Raw genomic sequence first — 25,595 nt, 5'->3', positions numbered from 1 at the left:
CGTCAGCTTTTGCAATGCCTTTATTTGGTTACTCCCTTCGCGTACATTACTTCGCGCAGAGAACACATATTCCGATTTTCGTTTCTTTTCATCCCATCTCCGTTCTTATCCCGCTTGTTCGGTGTGTCGCGTGGACTCGCTCGCGCGCGCGCGCGACGCGGTTCGTCCGTCGTTCCCGCGAGCAACCGTTGCCGCGCGCCGCTCTCCTCTCCGAGGAAACATCCCCGCGACGACCCTGGTCTCTTAGCGTATAATATATATATATTTGATTTATATATATTTATCCTGGTTTCTCTCTCGTTTGAAAGGCATCATCTTTCGTTCTCTAACAACGTTTCCTCGTTCACGCCGGGGCCACGGCCGCCGGATTTACGCGTTTTCATTTATTTCTTTGTTTGTTGATTTGTTTTTTTTTCTTTCTTTATTTATATTCCTCCTTTTTTAATTCTTTTCCCTCTTTCTCACGTGTACATTCTCTCCCTCTCTCTCTCTCTCTCTCTCTCGCTCGCTCGCTCGCTCTCTTTCTCTCTGTCGCTCTTTTATTCTCTCACACTCTCTCGCACGCTCAGTTATCCGATATATTTCCTCTGAGGGAGCACAGGAAAAGCATTGGATACTGGGGGATTCGGTTTCATTGGAAACACGGTTTCCGGGTTCGGACAAAGGTGGAACGGGGCATCGGTTAGGGCATTAAATCTTCTAGGGAGTTAAATTATAATTAGGGGAGATACAATTAAGATAATCCATTAATAATTACGAAAAGAAAACAACAAGAAAATAGAACAGTACTTCTTCGACGATGGTTCTTTTATGTTTCAATTGTCGTGCGGTACTTCGACGTCGTTTATTGTTTTTCCATCTTTTTTCTTCTTCTTCTTCTTCTTTTTCTTCTTCTCTCCTACGTCCGTTCTTCTTTTCCCTCTTCTCTCGCTTATAAGTACACCGTCCTCGAATTGAACCGCTTCCTCGTTTTCGTTCCTGTGAACGCGGCGCACTTCCTCCTCCTCCTCCTCTTCCTTCCTCCTACTTTCTCCTCCTCCTCCTCTTCCTCCTTCCTCCTTCCTCCTCCTCTTCTTCTTCTTCTCTTTCTGTTTTTTGAGAGGACTTCTTTCGTGTTTCATGGTAACCGGGACTTGCCTCTCCCTCTTCGAATTCGCAACGAAAAAACTCGCACAGAACGTCTCGTAGATCGGACGAGAAACAGAAAAAAGGAAAACACTCTGCTCGTCTACTGTGTATCTCTCTATTAGAAAAATCAGCGCACTACTTTTTTTTTTCTTTCGTTTGTTTCTTTCTTCCTCTTCATCTCATTTCTTCGCTATATCTCTCCCTGTCTTTCTCTCTCTCTCTCTCTCTCTCTCTTCCTCCAGCCCTCATCTAGAAACTTCACGTAAAAGTATTCAACAAGCTACGAAAAAAACGAAATCTCATTCGACTACGTTCTCTCTCGCGCGCTCTCTCTCTCTCTCTCTTTCTCTCTCTTTCTCTCGCTCTCTCTCTCAATACAACGTTTTTTTTTTCATTTTGAATTTTCTTCCTTCGACCGCGGGCGCGAGAGCAACTCTCGCCCGCCCTCTCGCTGGTTTAAACACTGCGTAACATATACACTGTACTCTTTTTTTTTATGCTTTGTTCCATTTCTTTTTATTCCTTTACTTGTCAAAGTGTTAATAATAATTATCTAAATGAACGTTTAATATTTCCCTTCTCGTCTCGCTATAGTTTTTTTTTTTTTATCATTTTCCTCGCTTGTTTCGTTCGACGACAACGGGGGACACTTTTTTTTCTCGTTTATCGTTATTTATTACTATTATTTATTATTATTATTTATTATTATTAATAGCGCCGTCTTGGATACATGCATAACAAATTCCACATGCCAAGAGGCCCCCCCCTCTTTGTCGTGTTCACGTTTCTTTTTTTTTCTATTTCCTTTCCTTTTCAACGGTCTCTGCGTATGTCTCTCTCCGCCTCGGGGAAAAAAAACATGTATACATAGCTAAACCTCGGATCTCCAGTCGTCAGAGCGTTTCATTGTGTTCGTTTTGTTTTTGTATTCTTTGCTTTGTTTTTATATATGTGTATATATATAAAGCAGCTCGTTATTTCTTTTTTTTTTCTTTTTATTATCCGGCTCATAAGGTCAACGGACGCAAAGTCGTCAGAGGCTGGCATCCGAAGCTGCTACTGTGCCTTCTACCGAAAAAAACACATTAAACACGTTAAAGGTTTCGTTGGAACGTGGTGACCGGGCGAGTAACTCGGATCGTGCACGTTTTTTTTTGTTTTTTGTTTTTTGTTTTTTGTTTTTGTGTTTGCGTTTGTTTTTGTTTTGTTTCGATACGATATGCTAAATCGCGCGCTTACGACCGTTCGGTCAGCGATTCATTACGATGCCGCCAATGAAGAATTTTCCTGTGTCGTTAGCATTCTTCCGGAGGAACGATATTTTAATTTCACAACGTATCGCTATATACTACGCTATCGATTATGCATACGTATACGTATACATATAGACACGATGCACACTTGGTACTCGTACGCGCGTGTATCGATAGAAGCGTGAACCTAAGGAGTTCCGGTTTAACCGTCGAAACGATCCAATTGAAAAAATAATCCTCGTTTCTTTCAATTGTCTCATCTTTGTCGTCTAATTACGAGATTTGCTGTTCAAGGTTAGATATCGCAATCTCTATGAGTTTACGTTAATTTTATGTTTTACTGGCAGCTGGTATTACAGTTTTGAAATGTGGATGAGGAGCGATAGACGGCGCGGTGGTAGTCACTGATGATTTGATGGTGGTGGTGGTAGACGGTGACCTTGAAAGGTCAATTGAATTTAACCTCGATACGCAAAATTTATTAGCTTGTTAATTTTCCAAATAAAACATTGAACAGCGTTTTTTTTCACCGGTAGACATACGATTCACGCTTCTGTCGTGGCACGTGTGTACCACGCATTTGTCATTATCGTGTTACGTAACGACAAACATAACGAAAAAAAAAAGAAAAAAAGATTCTCCTTCGAATTGTCGATGAACGATTAACAAACATAAATTTTGCTTCGACTGATCGGGCAATGATCTTTGGTCTAATAAATACGCTCCGTACCTCCGAACGAACTATGAAGGTGATCAGTTTTCGTTAAAGGAACAACGTAACGATAACGGCGATGAACATTCCTTAAATAATGGTAATCTAGCCGATCGACATGGTTCAGAGCGTGTACAGAAAGAAAGAAAGGAAGGAAAAAAATAAAAAATAAAAGAAAACATAGCCGTCAACAACTATGTGAATTTTCTTAGTATCGTGCTGATTACCTTTTCCTATCATTGTGCAGAGGTACATTAGATTGTACCCAGCCCAGTTGACCCAATGCATAGCAATCTTTCTTGACTTTTTCCTCTTCGCGAATAACAGTATCTTCTACTCCGACTGGAGTATAATGGAAATGATCCTGTTCGGAGAGAATTCTGCGTTTGACCGGAGATCGAATGGGCTCGGTTTGAACGCACTTGTCACATTGACGCACCCTGAATTTCAACGTTAAATTCGACGATACCGGCGGAATCGGCGAGTCACTCTCCCGATACTCCATGTACGGGCTCTCTCCACCAGGAAGGTATAACAAGTTCCCTGACTCAGATCTGCGATACGCAACTCGCTCTAAGGTATTGTTCACAGGAAATGTAGTCCCGTCGGCCCACTGACCGTCATCCTTTATTGGACGAAAGTGTGTGCGAGCGGAAGTGAGCAAGTCCTCGTCCGGTTCCGGAAGGCTGTTCACCTTCAGATTTGAACGAGATTCTTTGCGTGTTCCTATGGGTGTTTTACGAGGTGCGACTGGAAAGAAGCAGCTACCTGTCTGAGGACTGTGGCCCAACGCAGCCAAATTGCTGCCGAGCCCTTTCCAGCACCAAGATCCATCCATAGCTGAGTCAGACCAGTTAACATTGTTCTCTGAAATGTTACAATTGGAAATACTAACTGATATACATTTGTATGGTACGGTTAGCAACTAACTTATACACACGATAATGGAACGAAAATGAATAATGAAAGACACATTCGTAGCACGACACAGATATAGCAATCTACGTCTAACTTAATGTGTATACATTTTACTTACATTTCAGAACCATCTCCTATCCGTTAGATATACTTAAGTCAATATTACTATATCGTGATACTCATAGATTATAGATACTGTTTAGATACTAACCTGATTTATTCTTGTTACTACATTCATCCGCGTAATCCTCGATGCTGATCAAGTCGATATCCCATGGAATGAGTGGCGAGTCGTCGACAATTGATTCCTGGTACGGTGTGTCAGTAGCGTAACCATTGTCCGAGGTGGATAAAGTAAAGATTGTCTCGGTAGTGTCTGTCGGCCAAAGGGGTCCTGAAGGAATAGAGAGAGTGGGAGCCGCCCAAATAGAAGCTGTGTCCTGTGCATTGCCTGGTCCTGAATCCCAAAGTGCTTCCAAGCTTTCATTAAACTTCGCTTGCAACTGTGCCAATCTCAATTGATCCAATTCTAATTCTCGTTCCATTTCTCTTTCGCGTTCCATTGACTTAACAAATCCAAAACTTTCTTTTTCCTCTGATCTTCGTGGTTCGATGCTCTAAACAAATACATATGTAACCGCGATCAAACATTTTTATTCAACGCCCCGCATACGTCTAATATATATCTAATAAAAAATGTACTATTGTTCAACACTTACAATGGACATTTTGGTTTTCTTATTGCGAGATTTATTGTTATTTTTGTTATTATTATAGCTAACCCCGTTGATTTTATTGTTACTGCTGTTGTTGTTGTTGTTATTGTTGTTGTTGTTATTATTATTGTTGTTGTTGTTATTATTGTTGTTGTTATTGTTTCCTAAGTTTCTCTCCTTTCTTTGAGAAACTTTTTTCAGAGTTGTAGGTTGCAAGGCAGGAAATGCTGCATAATATCTGAGGGCTCTGTCGCGAGGGGTAAGCGACTCCAGGCTTGCCTTGTTTTCACCATCAGATTTTTTGGATTCTTCTTCTTTCTCGCTTGAGCCACCACCTTCCAAATCTCGTAGTTTCATGCATAATTCATCGACCAGCGTTTCTACTCCACATTTCTAGATAATTTAAATATGGGTGTTGTAAATAATTAGAGATAGGCATACAATTATTCATAGATTGATATGAAATAATTGATGTCGCTCACATTATCGGCAGCACTTGTCAGACATTGCACAACAGCACGTCTCTGTTCTCTATCTCCTTGTGATGGCAGCTTTGCTTTGGGTCGGGCACGTATACGACGTCCTCCGTATCTTCCTGTACCTACAGCTTCTTCTGGAGGACTTAGGGCCGAGTCGGGGCGGCGTAGTAAGCTGAGTACAAACCGCGAGTACGCAATTGGGTCTATTCCCAATGCGTCCAAGCGTGTCTCTAGCCACTGACGCAACTCCTCCTCGGCCCTTGTACCAAAAACTTCACCTCCTCCAGGGGACGCCGCTATCCCGACCAGATGCAGTGCCGGGTTCCTCATTTCCTTTGATTAAAGTTCCTCCTAGACCCAAGAACTTTCACAGACTCTACTACCTCCAGGGTGATCATCTTCTCTCCTTAAAAATTGAATGAAATAAAATACAATGTACAACGTGTAATATACGTTAGCGATGGCCAATAAGAAAATTAAACAAGAAGTCAACTTACCTATTTACAATAGAGTTATTGTATTATATTATTGTCCTTTAATGTTTCAATTTTACTGAATCCACCACCTTGACATGTATTAACTTGATAAATATTCTTTTACTTCTCTTGGTTACTTATAATTTCTTGAGTTTTATTTTATGTTTCCCACGATTAGTGGTAGTGTTCAGTTACTTCAATTAAAAATTATTTGGTTCTTGTGCACAGGTGGTGGATATTTTGTGGAAATGAGGCTGGCAGGTCTTAGCGAAGGATAACAAGTTTAGTTTCCTTCCCATTTTGACACTGAAATTTTATAATTTTCTCCGGTTACACTTACGAACAATCTTAAGATAGAAAAGAGTACTCCCTATGAATAAATAAAAAAATGCGTTCAATTCTCATTTCATTAACACCATTTATTTATATGATTAAAAAATATAATCAAACAAATTTTGAGCAATACATTGAGTTCAAGTTTAATTTCTTTGTATACATTGTAATCTTAAATCTATAAACAAAACGTTATCACATTTATTACATAAGCAGTACATTAGCTATTAGTGGTATGAAACTATTACTCTCATTGCATTTAAATAAATATTAGTGCGGATATAATAACTTATACATCATGCGAAACTAAAGCACTACACAGAAAGAAAGGACTGTACACAAAAACAATGTTAAACCAACATTTAATGACACTATCGCGGACGGTTGTAATTAGTATTTTGCGATAACATTGAATGTTGTTAAATACATATTACAGTGGCTAGAAATGCAAACTAAATGAGTCATAGATATTTCTGCTGAGCGCATAGAAATCAAACTGTGACTAATGTCACTTTTAGATAATGCACCAAGTTAATCACAGAATATGCATATTTTTTTACAGTAACGCGAATTACGGAACACGTCATGTTACGAAACGTCATTGAAAACGAACCTCCTTAATTCTATTATGGCATACAACAATTAAATGTAAGATAAAATAAATTTGATAATTCACATCAAATTCTTGCTCTATCGAAAGCGTCGAAAATTCATCTGATTTATATGTCTCGTGATTTTGAATTCGTCTGTGAATGTCAAACGATAACAGCTACCACGTTCAAACTTCAATCAGTCATAAACTTTTTGCGCGTAATATAAGACGTAGTTAGAAACGTGCGTTTACGTTAGAGGCTATTAAGTCACGTTGCACGAACCGTGGATCTAAAAACACATATTCCACGTCGTGACTTAGTGGACGACATTGGGATATTACATTAAATTACGTGGGACGAGATCGGTGGAGTGGTACGTTCGAGGACCGTTATCGAATGCTGTCAAAAACGCTTATCGGTAGATTACGCGGGCGCGAAAACGATGAAACGTAAAGGGCACAGAGTTTCGGGGTTTTGGCACGTATCATCAACCAGCTTTATCCACTGGATAGATGTCTCTCGAGCTGATGTACAAAAACAAACTACAATTTCAAACGTATTCTGCTGCACCACGACTGTCTATCTATATGGATTGTTGGCAGACGCATCGCTCGAGCAATGCAAATAACCTTGCCTGATTGCGCTATGCGTTTCGTCTGAGTCATAAGCTTTCGCGTCGAAAACGACAGACTGCGTGACGTTACGAAACAGAAACAAACCCTTATTCGCATAGATTACACTGTCAGCACACGTCAATAAAGATAATCACGTCCACCACGGGATTAAAAGAAAACCTTCGAATTTTGACATACCTGCATGCCTCGAGAGATGATTTTCACCCCGGCCTCTTCTACACACCCCACTCACAGAAAAACATGGCGGCTACTAAAGCTTTCGTGCCCCTCCCCCTTTTGCTACTGCCAATTGGTCAGTTCTTGCACAAGATTTCAAATGCGTTCCTAAAACTACCTTTTTCTTACCGGGATAGAGAACACTCGAATAGGAGCTGTTAACACGAACATGGTTTCAACGAATCTCTCGAGATGTCTCTGAGATCGATTTTAATACACCGATTGTACATAAGGTCGCGCCAGAAACGAGATATAACAATAGACTTGACCTCCAATCCATTTTCGTGGCCTGATTTTCTGGTACACTAATGCCCTATTACCATTGTCATAATAACCCCAAATGTTTCGAATTCTTACCAACGGAATGAATAAGAGAATCATTTTCCTAAACTCGTTTTCGAATTTTATTAAAGAAATAAACCAAGTAATATCCTTAGTGTATTTATTTTTTTCATATGAATTATGTATATACATGATTTTTCCGAGACAAGTTTCACGATCTCCGTGCGAACTCTGATCTCTTAGTAATCGAGCTTATCCTTTCAATGTAATGAGACAAAAAGAAGGATGATGTTTTTTTCCAGATGACGCAGATGATAAAATAAGATTTCACGATGCGGACTACAATGGACGTAGCGCACCCTACTGCTAAGCAGTTTTATCACATTGTCAATTCCTGAAACACGTAACAATCGAGAAATTAATATTTCAACTAACACAGAGACAATGTTTAACATACAAAGGTTTGGTCAGTCTGCCAAGATTTTCAACATTATTTCAATTCTGATTATAATCATAAATGTGAAACCGTTAGGGGTGTCATCATACATTATCCTAAAGAATAACAGAAGATAATTTTTCCTGAAACTTACCATAATAGCATTGACAATGTCATTCTTATTATTTTTAAGAGCTTTAATGGCTCTCCCTCGAGACACATTGGCTTGACACACTACCAAGTCAATGTCCTTTTCTTCAACTCCTGTCTCGTCAACTTCTTCTTCTGATTCCTCTTGTATAGGTGCAACAACCTATAAGAAATGTTATTTAGAGGAAACAATTGTGATGAATAGTTGAAATTATTATTGAAACAGACTATATAAATAGTATCTTACAGTAGTACTGCCACCAGCTTCAGTTGCTGGAATAACTGGAGGTTCCTTGAACTTCTCGGCAGCTGCTACTTGAGCTTGTTGACTGAGATCTTCAATCTAAAGATTTTTATTCATTTAATAAGAATAATGAAATAACAAAAAAAAAGCGAGTAAAAACTATAATTAAATTTCAGTCTGCCAAGGTATATCTCAACAAAATTATTCAGCTAATATGCGAAACTATAAGAGATCATCATTTATACAGAAGAATAGAATCCCAATAATTTAATTAACCATGTTAAGAATTTTACCTTAGCTTCACCAAATACAATGTATGTATCTGATGCTGGATTCTTCAGTACGTCTGGCTTGTTAATTACAAACAAAATATTCTTTGATTTACGAATAGTTACTCTGTTAACCCCTTGAACCTGTATAATGTAATAAAGTACAATTAAAATATCTCTTTTGTGATGAACAACATGAATGTAATTATTAAACATACAGGTTTTAATCCTAATTTACTCATGAGCTTTCTAGCCTTCTTCTCCCCACGACTTTGTTTAGCCTTAGATACCATGTCAAGGGGAAGACCAGCAACTGTTGTTCCTGGAAAACCCACGGTGCCACCTGCACGTGCATCATCCAATTCTGGGACAGTATCATCAGAGTCCGAGTCAGTTCCAGATCCGGCTGCTGCTGCTTCAATCTTGGTAGGTTCAGAGCTCATGGCTTTATCGAGTTCAGTTAGTTCCGGCATGGTTATTGATCTATAATAAGTAATAATATTCAACTTTTTATTATTACAGTCATAATTCAATAGGCAATAATGGAATTATAAAATGTGATCACTGTACATTATGAATGTTTATTGTTTCAGTCAAGTATTATATTCTATATGGAGAATTAAATTTCATTATTTTCACATTCCATGTCTTACAACTCGATCATTTTAAGATCCGATCGCACGTGTTCCGTGCCAAGCTAACAAAATTCGCCCCACCTAACTCCGTTACCATGCTCGAGAATTATCAATAAAGATGAAAGATAGTATAAATGAGTGAACAAAAAAAGTAAAATTTATGCATGAAATGAGAATTATTCATGAATACAACAGAATCGCACCAAGACACTAAATATTTATCGAGCAATGATTTCCACAGACAAATGGACGTTGTTATGGCGCACAGTGAAGCTAGACGAAAAATATTTGGACCGATGAAAGCGAGAATCCTCATTATTACTTGCGTTTAACCATTTTGAGATGGTCGAACATATTTCAATGGACACAAAGAAGCCGCTTTGCGGTTCTTTATGCTCATACAACAATTATATTACATTATAGTACACGGCGGATTTCGCGAACAAAGATCATTGAGGCACAAACATTTTACACGTTTATCGTTGACAATAAGTCATATCACACGGTATGATTTACACAGATAGTTACTTTGATTACTTGTCTCTCGATATTGGCGCTTTTTTATCGTCATTAGAAAATGATGTCGAAAAAATCGTTAGATTTACCTCGAACGATAGTTCGTCAACGACCAAACACTATTTTTAACATATAAACTGAGACCGATTCACACGTATGCACAAGCGGGTCCGATTTTGTACTTTTATGAACACAACGCGCGAGCGAACGATTCATTAAATCAGCATCCGCAATTGACCACACGAAACATCGAAGAACTGTAACCGAACTTTATGAAATCGATTTCCATTTCAAAGTAATGGCGGTTAAATGCAAAAATAGCAATTCTTTTTTATATTAGAAACAAACATTAATTTCGCTCATAATCGGTGTACATTAGATTGAAGACAAACGCCAATGTTATATAAATTCATTAAAAAGTATATTTTCTTTAACAATTATTCAAACATCTTTGATCATCGTGTAAATACAAACTTTTTGATCACATTTTATACATCAAACTCTAAGCTTTAAGTTAAGGGCTGCAATAAAAGAAGTCAGTAAGAATTGAAACCGGAGTAGTGAAAATTCAATAAGAGAAAACTTTGCAATTGTTATCGAAAATTAACATTTCTCTGGCACGTAATTAAGTTGCATTCATTTTTTTTACAAATATTATACGAACATGAAACATATGTTATTATCACAATAATACTTAAGCTAAAAGGAATCTGACAAAAACTGTTTTATAAAAAAAACTGAAAGTTAGATTAGTCTTTTAAATATAGATATAAAAAAAAATATATACCTATAATATATAATATTACAATAGTAATTAATCTACCAAAATAATAGTCGAGCGCTCTATTCACATTTCAGCAATATTTTGTAAATTCGAAAAGGATCGCTTGCTTAATGAACGAAAGAACTCGTTTTACATTGAAAATAATAAAAATGTAAAGGAAAATTAAATTTATTCAAAGTTTCTAAATGAAGAGGAAAAAAAACAGTTTCATCTAATATAAATACTAATGTCCACTATTCACAAGATAAGCAGTCTTGCATAAAATTGGATTATTGACTATAATTTTTCAACGTTGGCATCTTTATAATGCTTCAGATAATTTAAGTATTCTTTACAAGAATAAATGATCTATAAAAAATTGTCAATATACAGTATGTTTCACCTAACCACCCAAGTATCTCTGTTTCCAATGATACAGAAAAATGTTTGAAACATAATTTGACCAGCATGAACGAAGAAATACGGCACACATAAATTTGTGTCGCATATGAAATGCATTCAAGAACGTTTGAAAAAGATATTATACATAATTATATATAAAAATGATCAAGGATCTTGAAAATTTCAATGAAAATGATATCGTAATAAAATTTGTTTCATTGTACTCCTCCACCAAAATTGTGAAAATTGTCTTATAAATTTCGCTGTATCAATAAACACAAAGCAGATATTTAGGTTTCTCAATCGTGGTGAAACACTCTATATAACATGAAGCTCCGTGATATCGCCAACAGGCAGATGAAGCAAATTCCTTTTCAAGGAGTTCATAGGACATTGTCTCAACAACATCTTTCAAGTACATGTGATCGTTTCGCTTCATTTTGTAGCTCTGTAAAATTCTAATAAGAATTAGACAAGAACAATTTGGAATGATCTTACATTCGAATCAGAGAATATAATGTTTAATATAGCTTGTGCAAATACTATCTCTTTTTTCAAAGACTACATCAGTAACATAGTATTTACAGCTTCGCTATATGCATGTACCTATCCACGTACTTTTGTCACAAAATCATTGAAAAGGTGATCTTGTTAAGATAAAGATTCGTCAACATCCATTTTTTCAACAGTTTCTTCACACGTGTCTTCTGTATCTTTTTCTTTTCTTTCTTTCTCGGGTTCTGCAGCATCTGGTTCATCTACAATTGTATATACTTATAAAACCAGAAGGAAGGTTAAAGTAAAAAAATACACTTATAAAGATCTTACCACACTCTTTTTTGACCTCTTGAGTGGTATTGTCAATTTCTTCTATATCTGCTGGATTTTCAACTACTTCGATATCTGAGTCTAAATATAAGAAATAAATGAATTTAAACATTTTCATGAAAACAATATTTTGTTTTCTAAGAATTGTATCGAAGTGCATTCAAACCTGTATCTGTTGGACTCGATGATTCAGTAGACTCCAGTCTGGGTGCAGTACATTTCTGCTTCCTTGGAGGATTCCAACTATTACAGTAGCAACACTTATATCCTATAATGAACAAAGAAGTATATTTAAAACATTTAATATTAAAATTCGATTTGCATACTTAACTCTTTTTGTAGTTTATAACAGATGTTTACCAAAATATTCAAATTCTTCTTTTAATGACATTCCATTGTGCGACTCGCAGTGACGACAAATTAATGCATACCGGTTTGACGGACCATCACCCACCATGTAGTCGATTAACAATTCTAAATAACTCCTTTCACGTGGTAATATCGGCCGTGGTAACGTCGGTCCTATTGCATAAGTAAATTTACAATTTCTCGATGCAAATTCTTGTAAATGAATAATGAAGGACAATAGCACACTTATATAGAGGTCATGTGATTGACAAAAGGAAAAAATCATCCTTTAAATACATTACATTAATGTCTAAAAAATTTTAATTTTAATCTTTTATTTATATAATATTAATAATAATAATAAATATAATTTTAAAAATACTAACGATAACCCATAACTGGAGTGACTGGTCTAACACCACTCTGGAAGCCAATGGGTGATGTTGGAATGGGAGCTACGCCAACTGGGACAAGGCCAGTGTTACTAGGTGTACCCCTTTGCACATTTAGTACTTGTTTTTGAGATGTCAGTACTCTCTTTCTCAGTTCTCCAGAACTAGATACTGGGGATGACATAGTTTGTGGTGAAACAGATCTTTCGGTAGTTTCTGAGGGTGGTGGTATTCTATAAGGTGACTAAAATAAAGTTTTTTTTTTAGTTTTCATCTCTTCTTCACTGTGTTCCATTAGAACCTACTGTTTTTACAAGAGAAGAAATTTAATTATGATACAAACCTGGGGAGACAGCTGAAATACACAGAAAAAAATCCAATTAAAATAAATTCAAAATAAAAAAATGTACTTAAATACTTTTATATTACTATTTTACTCACAGGTGTCATTTTTAATTGATCAGGAGCGAATTTCAACAAAATCTCTTTAGCTTTCTTGTATGTCTCAGTTTCTGTTACTTCATCTAGAATTTTCTTTTTTTCCAATTGCATTACACTCAATTTTTCTTGATTTTCAGAGATTTTACGTTTGTAATACCATGTAACCATCTTTTTTGTAAGCAATATTCTACAATAGTTAAACGATTAATTAATATTTTTTGGGTAATATGACAGAATGCGTGAGATATATGTAAAAATAAAGTACTTACACAATAGGAAAAATTAATAATGGAATGATATAAAATATTTGATCGTGTAACGATGCAGGAAAGAAGCAGAAATAAAAAATGAATGCTGATATTATATAAAGTATCACACTATACAAAATGAGTGTGCCAACAATTCTTTTATGCCTTTGTTCTGTCGTGTGCCCATATCTCTCGATCTCTTTAATTTTCTGTTACAAAAATATTTAATTAGAAATTTCAAAGATTTCATATGGAAAATATTCAAGAAACCATAAACTCCTTACCGAATCAAGACTTTCTAAAATTTCGATAGTGGTTTTCTTTTTCTGAAATGCACAAAAATTTGTTTTGTTACACATTTGTCATTGTAAAAAGAAAAAATATATGTCCGTATAACTATATGTATTTATGTACCCATATAACTGTAAACAACCTTTCTATTCAAATGAATTCATCATTGTGAATTCAGGCATATTGATAGAATAATAATGTATAAGCTTATAACTACATGTATCGAATGTTAATTTGTAGCTTTCAATAGGTTCTGCCAAATCATTCTGCCTTTTAAAAAATTATGCACTAAGATAGAGTAAGATATTTTACATAATACAATGAGGTATTTTGAAATCAGCAGTAAAAAGTTAAAACAGGATGACACTGGTCATTGAATGGTAATATTGTGTCACATGCTAATTCTACTGAATAAATAACTATTCAATTTTGAAAAATTACCGAGCATTAAGAACCGCAAACTTTTCTGAAGTAACTGGACGATAAAGTATAACGTTACAAGAACTTGCGCACACGGTGCAGTTTCTAAAGAGATCCACATATGTTACATCCCATTAAGTTTCGTTCAAACCCTTCTTATCTTCGCGCCTAACCTCGAAAACCTATCAACCGTAAACTTATATCTTTACGTTGACTTAATCCCAACTTTCAGAAAACATGAAATATCAATTATTTGCAGTTCTCTGTGCGCCACGGTTATAGCACGGCCGCAGAATAATTTTTAAATGCATCACAAAAAGGTCTAGATATGGCAGAACGTTAACCTTAAAAAGAGTAACCGATCACCGATATTTCTTTTACAAATATTGACACAGAGACTTACGCGAAATCTTGATAATATTATTCCCATGGTGACGACACTTCAACGGAATCTGTGGCGAAAAAAAAAAAAATTGTTCGATCGGTCCGGATAAAAACGTCCGACGCGTAAGGTGTCAAAGTCAAAAACAAGAGATTCGTTGCGAATTTTAAAATAGCTTAGCCGGGCGGTATCTGGCGGTATCTATGCGTAGTCGCGCGACCCAAATTTAAATCCCTTCACGTTTTGTCGTGGTATTTTTAGACTGAATACTCTATAAACACCTCTCGAATGACAGTGTTACCGAGATCTGCTATCATACCGCAGGGAGACGAGTATTTTCAATCGGCGCGTGGATCATTCATGGAACGCAAATAACACACACACGTATCGGGCGAAGCAACAGATGTCGGGAACCCCTTTGTTTTCGCTTGTCACTTTTACGCGTTAGATACCGGCCAAGAACAGAAATATGTACATATTTTCTCGTCGATCGCGCTACCGTCTCTCAGGTACTGGTGGATCGTAAGTACTGACTGCCTCGGAGTTCGCGAGAATTCACTGGAATCGCAAACGCCGCTCGGTTTCAAATTCACTCGGAACTGAACCACGAACCACTCTACGTTGCATCAGACATGGTTCTGCTCGCAGAAACGTACGTACGTTTCCCGTATCGATAAGGAAGAAATGCCGCCATCAGAATTGCACGTTCCATAAAGCCACGATACCGGTACAAAGTGTATCTTCAAATTGCAGAACACATGCGTGCGACATTTTAGTGGATATACTATAAATAGATATGACGCGTTACACCAGTTTGCCTAGAGAAATCGATACATTGTCATTACTATTTTTAATGAACAGAAATAATTCTGTTTCACGGCGTACACGTTAAATTGAACGGCAACCTTCGGAACGGCACGACGGCTACATCGGCGTGTTACCATGTTTCTCGAAATAAATCTTCTTTATATATATACATGTATACACACACACACATATATATATATATATAGATACAGAAAAACATTAGACCAGACCAGGTTTTTGTTGCAAACGTACTTATTGTAGATATTAATGTGACAACGCGTACAGCTTCGAGCTATCCGTTTAAACGTGATTTATGCAAAGCCAGTAAAACTCGTATACTCGTAAATTATCAATGACATTAACAGTAACGTGTTTTCGAATACCAATTTAACGTCGCGAGAATCTTAACAATGTTATCGCCGACTACTAAATATAGTAATACTAATCAATGTTTTGTATGCTTCGCTCGAGTTCCACGGCGACCTATACAAAAAGATTTCGCGCAACAATAAAATTCATATATAGTGCAACAGGTTCCCACGAAGCTACACGTTTTTTTGCTTCGCGTAGCTGTAGTTGAAAACCGCTTTCATCGCCATCTGAACGAACTCGTTTATTACGGGGACTGCCTGTTCCACCAGCGCTACCTCCGTCGGTGACATTTTCGGTAGTCCGTAATTCGCCTGTACCCCGTTCGGCCCGAATCGCAGTTGGCTGCCGAAGAAACGGCACACCGGCAAAACGTTGGAACGAACGTAACCGGAGGAGATGACGTTCAAGGATCCGCCGAGTCCATCGGCGAGCGCGAGGATCAACTTGGCAGCGGCTGCTCCGACGGACAGTATCGGTCCCCTGGCTTCGATGCTCGTTATTTCCTTGTCCGCGCCGCGCAACGATTGCAGCAACATTTCTTGTTGCGCCTATTTATAGCATCCCTTTTTGTTTATTTCATTCGTGAAAAATGTAATTAAAAAAACTAATCGGTCTCATTAAATCTCTCGCTTCCGCGAGGCAGCGTGGATGTTAACATAATATTCGAGTACAGCAACGTTCAAAGAATCGCCTGGTTACTCGCGAATAACATTTACGAAGCCCTGGATCACATCCTGAACAGATAACGAATTTTTTTATCGTTCCTCCACGGACTAATATAGATAACGCGCATAGCGGTCCACGAGTAGTCGAGTTGCGGTTCCAGGAAGAAATATGTTGGCCTATTCCCAGCGTTCCACATTCGCAGCCTGCCGCCTGATACGCGATAAAAATATTTTCTTGTTCTCGACATTCCTTTCGTGGTTCCTAATATTATCGATAACTTGAAGTCGTTCAGGCGGGCAGGAGTACTGTTCTAACATATTAATAGCAATCGCTGACCGACGAAGGTCGTGCGTACGTTTCGAGGGATTTAGAGCGGACGATTCTTCGAGCGTTTCTGTGTCACAAACGATATTGCGTACAGGTATCAAATTTATCGAGCGATTGATCCGTACGCAAGATTGCCTGTTCCGAACCTTATCGCGAGATATCGGGAGCAGTTCGTTTATAACATTTTCCAAACGTCTGCTCGCGAGCAGGAACGGGCGGTACCATCATCGTACATCGGTGAAGCTATTGATGGGACTGGCCCGTGACAGAAGGGGCACGATGGTGTACGGATCTGCTCCAGCCACCATGGGCACCGATAGAAACGCCGGGTTCAGGTCGAGGAGGTTCGCGGTGATCGCTTCCATTCGCATGCGTTCGAAGGACGTGGAACCGACGATTCTGTCGGGGTCCCACCATCCTGAGAGCTTGTAGATCTCCGAGATCATCGGCAGCGTCGCGGTGACTGGCCTAGCCAACACGGCGACCAATGATTCCGAGCTGACCGTTACCATATGCTCGGCCATTTCGTGGACGTACGGTGCGGCTGCCTCAAATTGGGTTCTGGGGTTCAAATCCATCACGCTCGGCTCTGTCTCGTCCATTAACGCGATGATGCTCGCCTACGGAACGATAATGATCGTCATTCTTGATCGAGTACATGATTAACTTTCGATTTATGAGGATGAGATCACTTCGAGAAGTTTACCAGGAATTATTGGGTGCAATGGTAATATACTTTTTATAGATTGCGAGGGTAATCAAAATTGATCGTGATCTCAAAATTCAGGGTGACGCGTTTGGAAGTACAAAGGAAGTGACAGGAACGAGTATATTATTATGCAATTGAATAGGATTTGAAGTTTTACAACGGTTTTGTTAGACTATCTGGGATTAAAGTGGGATAAGTTCGTATCTTTGAGCTAAAGCTTTCTATCATTGTAAATGTTGTGTTCGATATATTTACGCTTAGGACATTGGTGATCTTGATCACTCGGGTAAAGGCGACCTCCGAGCTTAGTTATTAGAGCTAAATCATTTGGATTTGGATGATCCTGTGAAAGGGGAAAGGATATGATGATGCGAACGTACGTCTTTAAGGGCTTTTCTTATGTGTTTCCTCTTGTAGTATTTAATCTGGGTGGACGTGTCGATGTGATTTGCGTCTAAAATTCTGCCGGCCATCGAATCGGTTGTGTCTACCAGGTTTACGTGTTTTATCAATCGGGATTGTTTCAAGAGAACAGCCGTGTAAATCGGTGCTTCGCCTCCTCCGATTATACATACTTGCACGTCGCCCTTGCGCTCTGGGAGGAAGCGATTGTAGCCATTGAACTCGGTTTCCTTTGGATTATTAGGATCAGTTTTTTCCTTAGATTTCTTCGAGTGTTTGCTGCACTCCGGGTTCTTGATTTTCCCATCGTTGGTGTGTATTTTGGAAATGTTGCGACAGAGGCAAGTCGATAGACTTTTCCTGACGGGTCGCAGGAGGTACCGTTGGGCTCCTATCATGACTGATCGTTTGCCTTGGAGAGTGAGTCATTCATGATAGCCTTTCGTATTACTGCAGGGATTTAAGAAAACATGAGGAATCACCGAGGTTAATGGTGTTAACTCAATATTACACTGGTTAGTAAAATTAATCGACGAACAAATGAATGAATTTGAGTAAATGAAATGTTTGTGTCTTAGCTTATTTCTATTTCGGTGCCGACTTTTTGAAGGAAGTGTTTGGATCTTTGCTGCTGAAGGTCCTTCTTCAATATCTGCAGAAAATGATTATTTCTGTAAAATAATTATAGTATTTAAATAGGATGAAGAAAATGGGCATAAGAGAAGTACAAGTAATCAAACAGTATATGTATAAATGTATGAAATATCTTTTTATTATATTACAAGTATTTATTTTACAATTTTCTATAATTACAATTTTGATAGATTTAATTTGCAGCTACAATGATGTCAGACATATCTGGAAGAGATTGTATACTTAAAGTTTTTTCATTTGCTAAATGTAACAAGGATACAAAGGAAATAGGAAAACTCAATGCATCTACATTGGTCTTTATTAATAAATTTGGCAATTCTTTATAAACTTGACTGAAAGGTTTGTCTTCTTTTATCGTATTTGCAGTTTCTTGTTCCACCATTTCCTTTATGTTTATAGTTTCTGTATCATTAGATGAAATCAGGCATTTCCAAATAGACTTCTTTAATTGTCGCATATCAACTTTCTTTGCACGAACACTATATGCAATAGATATTTTATTTGTTAATTTGGGAATAGCAACCAAATTATCTCCTGCGAAATTCTCGTTAACGGTATCGCTGTCAACGTTGTTTTTATTTACTTCATAATCTTCAACTGGAACATTGGGACAGTAATTTGATGTATCATTTTCATTGTCATAATTATAAATGTCAATGTTGTCAAATACTTGAGTAGTGTCCAAATTATCTTTGTTTTCTGAACTTATGGTTATTAATTCATGAAGATACAACTTAGCAGTACTTGCAATTTTGTAATGAACATCTCTTGGTAATGTAACCATTGCTTCTTGCCATTCACTTTCAGTGGATCTGATCTCTATTCTTCCCGAGCGATTCAATACAAATTTTGGCATTACAGCTTTCTTTGCATCATCATCATAACATAACTCTATTTCTTTTTTCTTTCTACCCTGTCCTTGAGGACATGCTTCTATAATTTTGCTTCCTGTGACAGGTTTTTTAAAGTTATTTATCTTCCAATGAGATGGACCAGCCCAATGAATATTCATATTTCTATGAATAAAAGAATATTCAGATGTTTTTGTTAATTCAGTGTTAGTTACCACTTTACGAAAATCTACGATCTTTTCTACTTCTTTTTGAACATGTTTTTCTACATTCTCTTCATCGTCGTCGATATCAAGAAGATTTATGCTAGTTTGAATTACTTCATCTTCAGATGGTAAACTGGCATCCAAATCGAACTGAAACTTATTTTCGGTCTCTCTATTCTCTTGGATTTCGTTTTCTTCTTTTTCATTGTCATCAATCCAATTAAGAAATTCAAATTCTTCCATTGGTGGACATATTATTAATCCAGATACATTTACTTTTATAACAGTTGCTTCATCTTTTTTAATGTCTTTTGTATTTTCTACAGCATCAACAATAACGTCATTGTATAAATGTAAATTAAATCTAGAATTTGCATGATTTGGCAAAGCTACTTGATACAAAGTGTCTGCAGTTTGCGTATCATCATCTCCCATCAACCATGGTGTAGGTTTCAATATTTCAATACTTCCCTTTAGGCTTTCAACAGAACTTAAAATTTGTTTCTTACTTTTTTTCTTCTGCTTTTTTTGATTTTTTGAACCCTTTAGTTGATGTTCTGGATCAATTGAATCATTCTCCTGATTATCATTTGATGCAGCATCATCTTCTTGTTTGTCTAATCCACCAATTAATTTCAATATTTCAGTATGTACACCGTCTACACGATACCCATAGATTTTAGTACTTACATCTAAGGATGTACTAGCCACTTGTAAATTGCACATATTATCGTCTTTCTTCTTAATCATATACGTCATAAAATCAATCATTTCAAGATTAAATGCATTTTTGATATTAATCTTATTTTCGGTACTGAGTTTTATACATTCTGTTATGCGATTAGATATTTCTGGTGGTGACATATGTGTTAAGAAACTAAGCCCTAAAGATCGTCTTTTATCATTTGTAGATGTTTTTGTTACCACATTAATATCAAGGCGTCTAGCCAAACGTTCTTCTTCATCATTATTTTCTGATAAAACAGATACATTTCGCAACAACATGGATTTTCTTCGTAACAAAGATGAAGAGCTTCCAAGCAATGGATCATTTGATAATTCTTTCTCATTTTTATCAATGTCAGTTGCCATTTTATAATTATAATTAGATTCGTACACAATAAAAGTTTAAATATATTTTAGGTACGTACATCTGTTATTGAAGAATCATTTTTGTTTGGCTATTTTTTTTATTCTCCAGGCCTACAATGTTGGTTTTTCATACATAAATAAAAATATGAGCCAACTTAAAAAAGTCAAGTTATATGGTAAACTTTCATAAAATTTAATATTCATCAATAATTCTTACAACTTTACATTAAGTTGCACTACGTTTTTCAATTGTTAAATGAATCAATGAAAATGGTTACCGTTTAACGTGGTGAAGTTGCTCATTATTTTTTCCAGATCAGCTCTCATTAATTGTAACAATCTGTAATATTGTTGCAATATGCTGTGCAGTTCTTCTAATGATTGTAGTTCATTTGAAAGATCCTGAAAATAACGGATGAAACCGCAAAACGTCAGACGATATCAAACCATTATTATTAAAGTATGATTATAATCATTCTTCTGTATCACCTTATTTTCCATTTGTCACAAAATTCATAGAACTGATGATAAATTATAAATTCTTATAAAAATAAAATATTGAATGACTACTGACGCTACACATAACAGATACCTTAAATTTGAATAAGTTTGAATATCATCGAGTGTTCGGAAATGTTCCACTTTTAGGAACACTGTGTTCCTAAAAGAACTTGATTTTTCCCTGTATAAGCTTTATTTTCATTTGGTTTGTCACTTCTAAATTCTATGAATATATTATTGTAAAATAAGGGGGCAGCAAGTTTTTATCGATTTCCAAATATTCAGAAACTTTGTAAGTAGATAAAGTGCTTATTTGAAAGAAATGTAAACGAATTACGTTTTCGATAGGAAGACAATATTAGTTCTGTATTGTTGGCAGTGCTGTTAAATGTGACAGGTCAGTCTGCAGGATGGCGACTATGGTGGAAGAACAGAATTCGGTTGACATGGGCGAAGATAAAGAATCACAGTGAGTTGTATTCAATTAAGTGTAATAAAAAGAAATTGCATCTGTGCATTATGTGCATTTATGAAAAAGTATCATGAAAAAAATACCATGATCTTAATCAAACTTCTGAAAAATAACCTAACGTACGACACACTTCGTGATCTTTGGCAATATTTTTTAATTTATACACTCGTTTACATTACAGATTCGACCAAGTCGGTTACAATTGGGTGGACATTACCCAAGAATTTTTCGAAGCAATCACAGGTGTTTATATAAAAGTCTAGTTTTCTCGTGTGAACGTTTCCTCGATTTTTTTTCCTTTTTTTCCTTGCCTCACTTCTTTTTGTGGTGCCCTTTGTTCAAGTTTAAATATTAATTTGATCAAGCTGCGATTCTGATAGTGTTAATTTCCATTTATTAGTGTCATAAATTATTATAAAACAATGGATAATATTGTCAATATTAAATATTTTATTAATGTGTTACTTCAGAACTGGAACTCGGAGAACTTCTACGTGAAAAATTGTTTGAATTATTTGAAGCAATGTCTGCAATTGAAATGATGGATCCAAAGATGGATGCTGGTATGCAATGTAATCGGGGCAGCAACAAACCATGTACTTTCACGCAAGCTGTTGAGTCTGGTGCATTAAAATTGGACAATCTGACTCCATCTGAAGTTATAGGAATAATTGATTCAACCTATGCGTGTATAGTGTCTTGGCTTGAAGGTCATAGTTTGGCACAAACAGTTTTCACTAATTTATACCTTCACCAGCCCAGTCAAATAGTGGATAAACCTTTGCAAACTTTTTGTTATGCCGTGTATAAAATAATTGAGATAATTAAAGATTGCATAAACAAAGCATTAGTATTTGAGGAAGAAGACTTTCAAAGTGTTACTTATGGGTATAGATTGCAAGAAGACATTGCAGAACAAAGGACTATATCTATGTTGCGCGAAGTAGAAGAGGAACTACATAGAAAAAGTAGAATAAAGCTAGTGAATGCAGAATCTGAGAAAGAAGTAGGTATACAAAAGTTAAAAGACATTGGTTTGACTTCGCAGTTCATTTATTTGATTAAAAGGGTCACTTAAATATTGTTATTATGTTTCTAGTACAATGATGGGCTAGCCCTATATGCAAGAATTAGATTTACCAAGTTGTTTTATCAAATATTATCATTAATGGGGAAAAAAGAACAGCTGCAACAGAATTTAAACGATTGTCATAGATTGTTATACACGTGTTCATGCATGATTCAAGTTATGATTAGGACAATAGATCGTGGAGAGAAGGCTGATGAAATTTGTAGGTATTGTAGCAGTAGTCTGTCACTTGCCAATTAGGATATAATTCTATTCTGATTTCCAGCAAATTATCCAAATATTATGGGATTTGATCCCATGGTGAATCAGAGATTATTACCACCAACATTCCCTCGATATACGAAAATAAAGCCACGATTGGAGGCGCTAAAATATCTGGACGAATTATTGAATAGATTTAGAACGGTCACTATGATCACCAATCAGAATGGTCTTCATGCAGCCTTGGTAAGAAATGGCTTACAAATACATAGCAGTCTTTAGTATAAATACCAAATACACTGATTTCTTTTTAGGACTTTTTTTTAGAATTCTCACGACAAAGTCCGTGTATATTATCTAGATCAATGCTACAAATAGTTTATTTACCTACGACAAATCGAGTATTTGGTGTGCATAATTTCGCGGATGTTTTGAAAGACGCGGCGCGAAACTTTATCGCACCACCGGTCTTAATGCCAAAGAGCACGTTGCTTCAGAATCATCAGGCTAAGGAGTATGTTGATAGTTTTATGTCTCATTGTGTGAGCCTCTTTGGAATGCTGTTGCAGCTGACTGGTCACAACAGAGCAAGGCAGAGGGATAAACTAGCACATTTATTGGAAGATTTCGCTGCGTTGCAAGACGAAGTGAGTTCGAGTGGAATCTAAATCAACTTATATGATTCTCATGGATTCTATTATTTCAAATTTGAAATTTCGACAGGCTGAGAGAGTAGATGGGTTCTTACATACGTTGTCTTTAAAAAGTGTTACACCCAGGTCGCATCTAGCTTGTTTTGGAACATGGATCTTGTATCATACGCTACGAGTAATGGTCATGTACTTGTTAAGCGGGTTCGAGTTGGAATTGTATTCAGTACATGAATATCATTACATATACTGGTACCTTTATGAATTTCTTTACGGATGGCTTGTATCGGCTATTACAAGAGCCGATACCTTTTTAATGGAACAGGATGTACATAACAATTCGAATAAAGGCAGAGGTGCCAAGAAGAGTGCTAAAAATAAGAAAAAGAGAAAAAAATCAACGCCGAGACCGTACGACTTAGAAATATTGATGTATCAAGCTATGCAAAATATATGTGGTGGCTATTATAAAGTAAATCTTAGTTCGACAATCTTTCAGTTTAAACAAATTCACCTGTAGTATGTAACCGGCAATGCAACGTCTATCTATATTCTAGGCTTTAGTTGGTTTCCGTATGGATGGAAGAATACCACTTCCTGAAATGCAATTTGATTCGGAACGTGTCCGATACGAACACAGGTTATTGCCGTTTTCTTCGCTACTGACGCCGCCACCAGTTCATTACCAGGAATTCTTAGATATGACTAATGCACAGATGCATAAAAGAAATGTGCGTATGATAATGAATTTCTTCTCCATTACGTTCAACTTATTTTTAACTTTTATGATTCTAGGAGGAGGTTACTAGTGAAATGCAGTACTTAGCCGGCTGTCGACATTTTCATCAAGCGAGAAATATGTTGGAACGAGCTTTATCTCTTAATCCACCGAACGCCAGTACTATTATAAATGAGGTACAATTAAATAATATACATCTACACCTGACCCTCGATTCACACGAATATCCGTTCCACGTTTCCAAAAGATTCGAAAGAAAAGCTGGTATCAGCTTTAAATAATAATAATGACATTTTAAAAAAAAAAGTACATTTTATTCGAATCGAGGGCCACGTGTGTATTGGCTTGTTCGGCTGGAACTGTCTCATTCACTGTGTACATTTCGATTTACAGATCAATGACTTATTGAAAGTATCGAAAACAAATTTCGTGGTTCTAAAGTTACTCGCCGACGGTCATCAAAAGAATTCGAAAGAACCACCAGTATTCGACTTCTCCTGCCACCAACACTTCCCGCTGATCAAACTTACAAAAATGAAATCTTTGTAATGGCCCCCGTCTCGAGCTACAACTGGACATATATTATTTATTTTAGCTTTAACCGTGGAAAAAAATATTTTTGTGTTGTTAACATTTGGATGCCTTTTCTTTCCCGTTCAACGCATACTTCACGATTCACTCCCCATCCTGTGTGTCCTCCATTCGCCATGCTGTACCCCCAATTTTTACTTTCCTCCTACATTTAACGAAACTTCTCCCTTTATTGTACAGATATGTATTATTTGTCGTATATATTTTGTGGATAAATTTCTATACTAAACGATGAAACAATATTTGTATATAGTTTATCACAAATTGTATATGTTTTAAGTGAGTTCATGTGGATTCCGAGGAATGAATGTGTCGGTCGTCTGAGGATAAGGTTCGTGAAATTTACAGGTCACCGCGAGATGTAAATACAACTTGTAGAATGTATAGCTTCGAAATGTTGTATAGTAAAATTATACTGTATCGATGAAAGAAAAAACTGTTAACGGTAACTCTTGTTAGAAACTCACGTGCAACATTTTCAATATATCGCAAGCTTCGGTTACGCAACGCCAATCCGGATTATCGTCCCCTCTCCTCCTTTTTTTTTTCTTTTTTTCTCTCTGTTTCTTTCGCCAGTAACGATCTCGCAATTCTATTGATCTCATGACCCCGATTTCTTTGCGTGTACGAGCATTGTCTTCGTTCTGATTTAACGGAGAGTCATCACGGTTTATACATTGTTAAATTTTGTATAATACGGAAGGGAAAGGAAACATTGTAACCAGCCTCGTGATATTGAATTTAAACGTAAGATTGACG

At 36.7% G+C, this 25,595-nt stretch overlaps 6 protein-coding genes across 20 annotated transcripts; 1 reads left to right on the top strand and 5 right to left on the bottom strand.

Moving 5' to 3' along the window:
• Positions 1-2: 2 nt before the first annotated feature.
• LOC116429964 (uncharacterized) lies at positions 3-7,587 on the bottom strand. Of its 2 annotated transcripts, XM_076364792.1 has the most exons (7): positions 7,421-7,587; positions 5,704-5,988; positions 5,210-5,612; positions 4,731-5,120; positions 4,223-4,628; positions 3,321-3,960; positions 3-2,196 (listed from the first exon to the last, which is right to left on the bottom strand). In XM_076364792.1, the coding sequence occupies exons 3-7, from the start codon at positions 5,534-5,536 to the stop codon at positions 2,136-2,138; spliced, it is 1,824 nt and encodes a 607-aa protein (XP_076220907.1). In that variant the 5' UTR covers positions 5,537-5,612; positions 5,704-5,988; positions 7,421-7,587; the 3' UTR covers positions 3-2,135. The 2 variants fall into 2 exon arrangements, with proteins under 2 accessions (XP_076220907.1, XP_076220908.1); XM_076364793.1 differs by lacking the exon at positions 5,704-5,988 and having other exon boundaries at positions 7,421-7,576.
• A 297-nt stretch (positions 7,588-7,884) lies between these two features.
• On the bottom strand, positions 7,885-10,250 carry Nacalpha (nascent polypeptide associated complex protein alpha subunit). 5 transcript variants are annotated; one of them, XM_031983417.2, is made up of 6 exons: positions 10,081-10,250; positions 9,059-9,323; positions 8,865-8,984; positions 8,575-8,670; positions 8,332-8,490; positions 7,885-8,135 (listed from the first exon to the last, which is right to left on the bottom strand). In XM_031983417.2, exons 2-6 carry the CDS (start codon positions 9,311-9,313, stop codon positions 8,121-8,123), a joined length of 645 nt encoding a protein of 214 aa, XP_031839277.1. In that variant the 5' UTR covers positions 9,314-9,323; positions 10,081-10,250; the 3' UTR covers positions 7,885-8,120. The 5 variants fall into 5 exon arrangements, with proteins under 5 accessions (XP_031839277.1, XP_031839278.1, XP_031839279.1 ...); XM_031983418.2 differs by having other exon boundaries at positions 10,004-10,156; XM_031983419.2 differs by having other exon boundaries at positions 10,013-10,127.
• Positions 10,251-10,755: 505 nt separating this feature from the next.
• Lnpk (zinc-ribbon metal-binding protein lunapark) lies at positions 10,756-15,445 on the bottom strand. Of its 7 annotated transcripts, none has more exons than XM_076364794.1 (12): positions 14,982-15,132; positions 14,528-14,576; positions 13,698-13,739; positions 13,435-13,622; positions 13,166-13,352; positions 13,068-13,079; positions 12,719-12,968; positions 12,345-12,506; positions 12,151-12,252; positions 11,985-12,065; positions 11,775-11,914; positions 10,756-11,614 (listed from the first exon to the last, which is right to left on the bottom strand). In XM_076364794.1, exons 2-11 carry the CDS (start codon positions 14,552-14,554, stop codon positions 11,808-11,810), a joined length of 1,158 nt encoding a protein of 385 aa, XP_076220909.1. In that variant the 5' UTR covers positions 14,555-14,576; positions 14,982-15,132; the 3' UTR covers positions 10,756-11,614; positions 11,775-11,807. The 7 variants fall into 7 exon arrangements, with proteins under 7 accessions (XP_076220909.1, XP_076220910.1, XP_076220912.1 ...); XM_076364795.1 differs by having other exon boundaries at positions 10,756-11,604; XM_076364797.1 differs by lacking the exon at positions 14,982-15,132 and adding an exon at positions 15,167-15,445 and having other exon boundaries at positions 10,756-11,914.
• Positions 15,124-24,876, top strand: Naa35 (N-alpha-acetyltransferase 35). Of its 4 annotated transcripts, none has more exons than XM_031983411.2 (11): positions 15,124-15,158; positions 21,491-21,562; positions 21,747-21,808; positions 22,036-22,571; positions 22,665-22,857; positions 22,921-23,102; positions 23,171-23,503; positions 23,580-23,978; positions 24,064-24,237; positions 24,302-24,421; positions 24,639-24,876. In XM_031983411.2, the coding sequence occupies exons 1-11, from the start codon at positions 15,139-15,141 to the stop codon at positions 24,792-24,794; spliced, it is 2,247 nt and encodes a 748-aa protein (XP_031839271.1). In that variant the 5' UTR covers positions 15,124-15,138; the 3' UTR covers positions 24,795-24,876. The 4 variants fall into 4 exon arrangements, with proteins under 4 accessions (XP_031839271.1, XP_031839270.1, XP_031839272.1 ...); XM_031983410.2 differs by having other exon boundaries at positions 21,473-21,562; XM_031983412.2 differs by lacking the exon at positions 15,124-15,158 and adding an exon at positions 21,254-21,385 and having other exon boundaries at positions 21,473-21,562.
• LOC143174240 (malate dehydrogenase) lies at positions 16,876-18,187 on the bottom strand. Its single transcript, XM_076364740.1, has 2 exons — positions 17,768-18,187; positions 16,876-17,298 (listed from the first exon to the last, which is right to left on the bottom strand). Exons 1-2 carry the CDS (start codon positions 18,185-18,187, stop codon positions 16,903-16,905), a joined length of 816 nt encoding a protein of 271 aa, XP_076220855.1. The 3' UTR covers positions 16,876-16,902.
• On the bottom strand, positions 18,601-21,246 carry LOC116429907 (condensin complex subunit 2). Its single transcript, XM_031983414.2, has 3 exons — positions 21,082-21,246; positions 20,871-20,994; positions 18,601-20,703 (listed from the first exon to the last, which is right to left on the bottom strand). The coding sequence occupies exon 3, from the start codon at positions 20,590-20,592 to the stop codon at positions 18,616-18,618; it is 1,977 nt and encodes a 658-aa protein (XP_031839274.2). The 5' UTR covers positions 20,593-20,703; positions 20,871-20,994; positions 21,082-21,246; the 3' UTR covers positions 18,601-18,615.
• Positions 24,877-25,595: the final 719 nt, after the last annotated feature.

Source organism: Nomia melanderi, chromosome 2, assembly GCF_051020985.1.
Source record: "Nomia melanderi isolate GNS246 chromosome 2, iyNomMela1, whole genome shotgun sequence".
Taxonomy (NCBI): Eukaryota; Metazoa; Arthropoda; class Insecta; order Hymenoptera; family Halictidae; genus Nomia; species Nomia melanderi.
The sequence above is the reverse complement of the archived record's forward strand: the minus strand, read 5'-3'. Positions and strand labels throughout refer to the sequence as shown.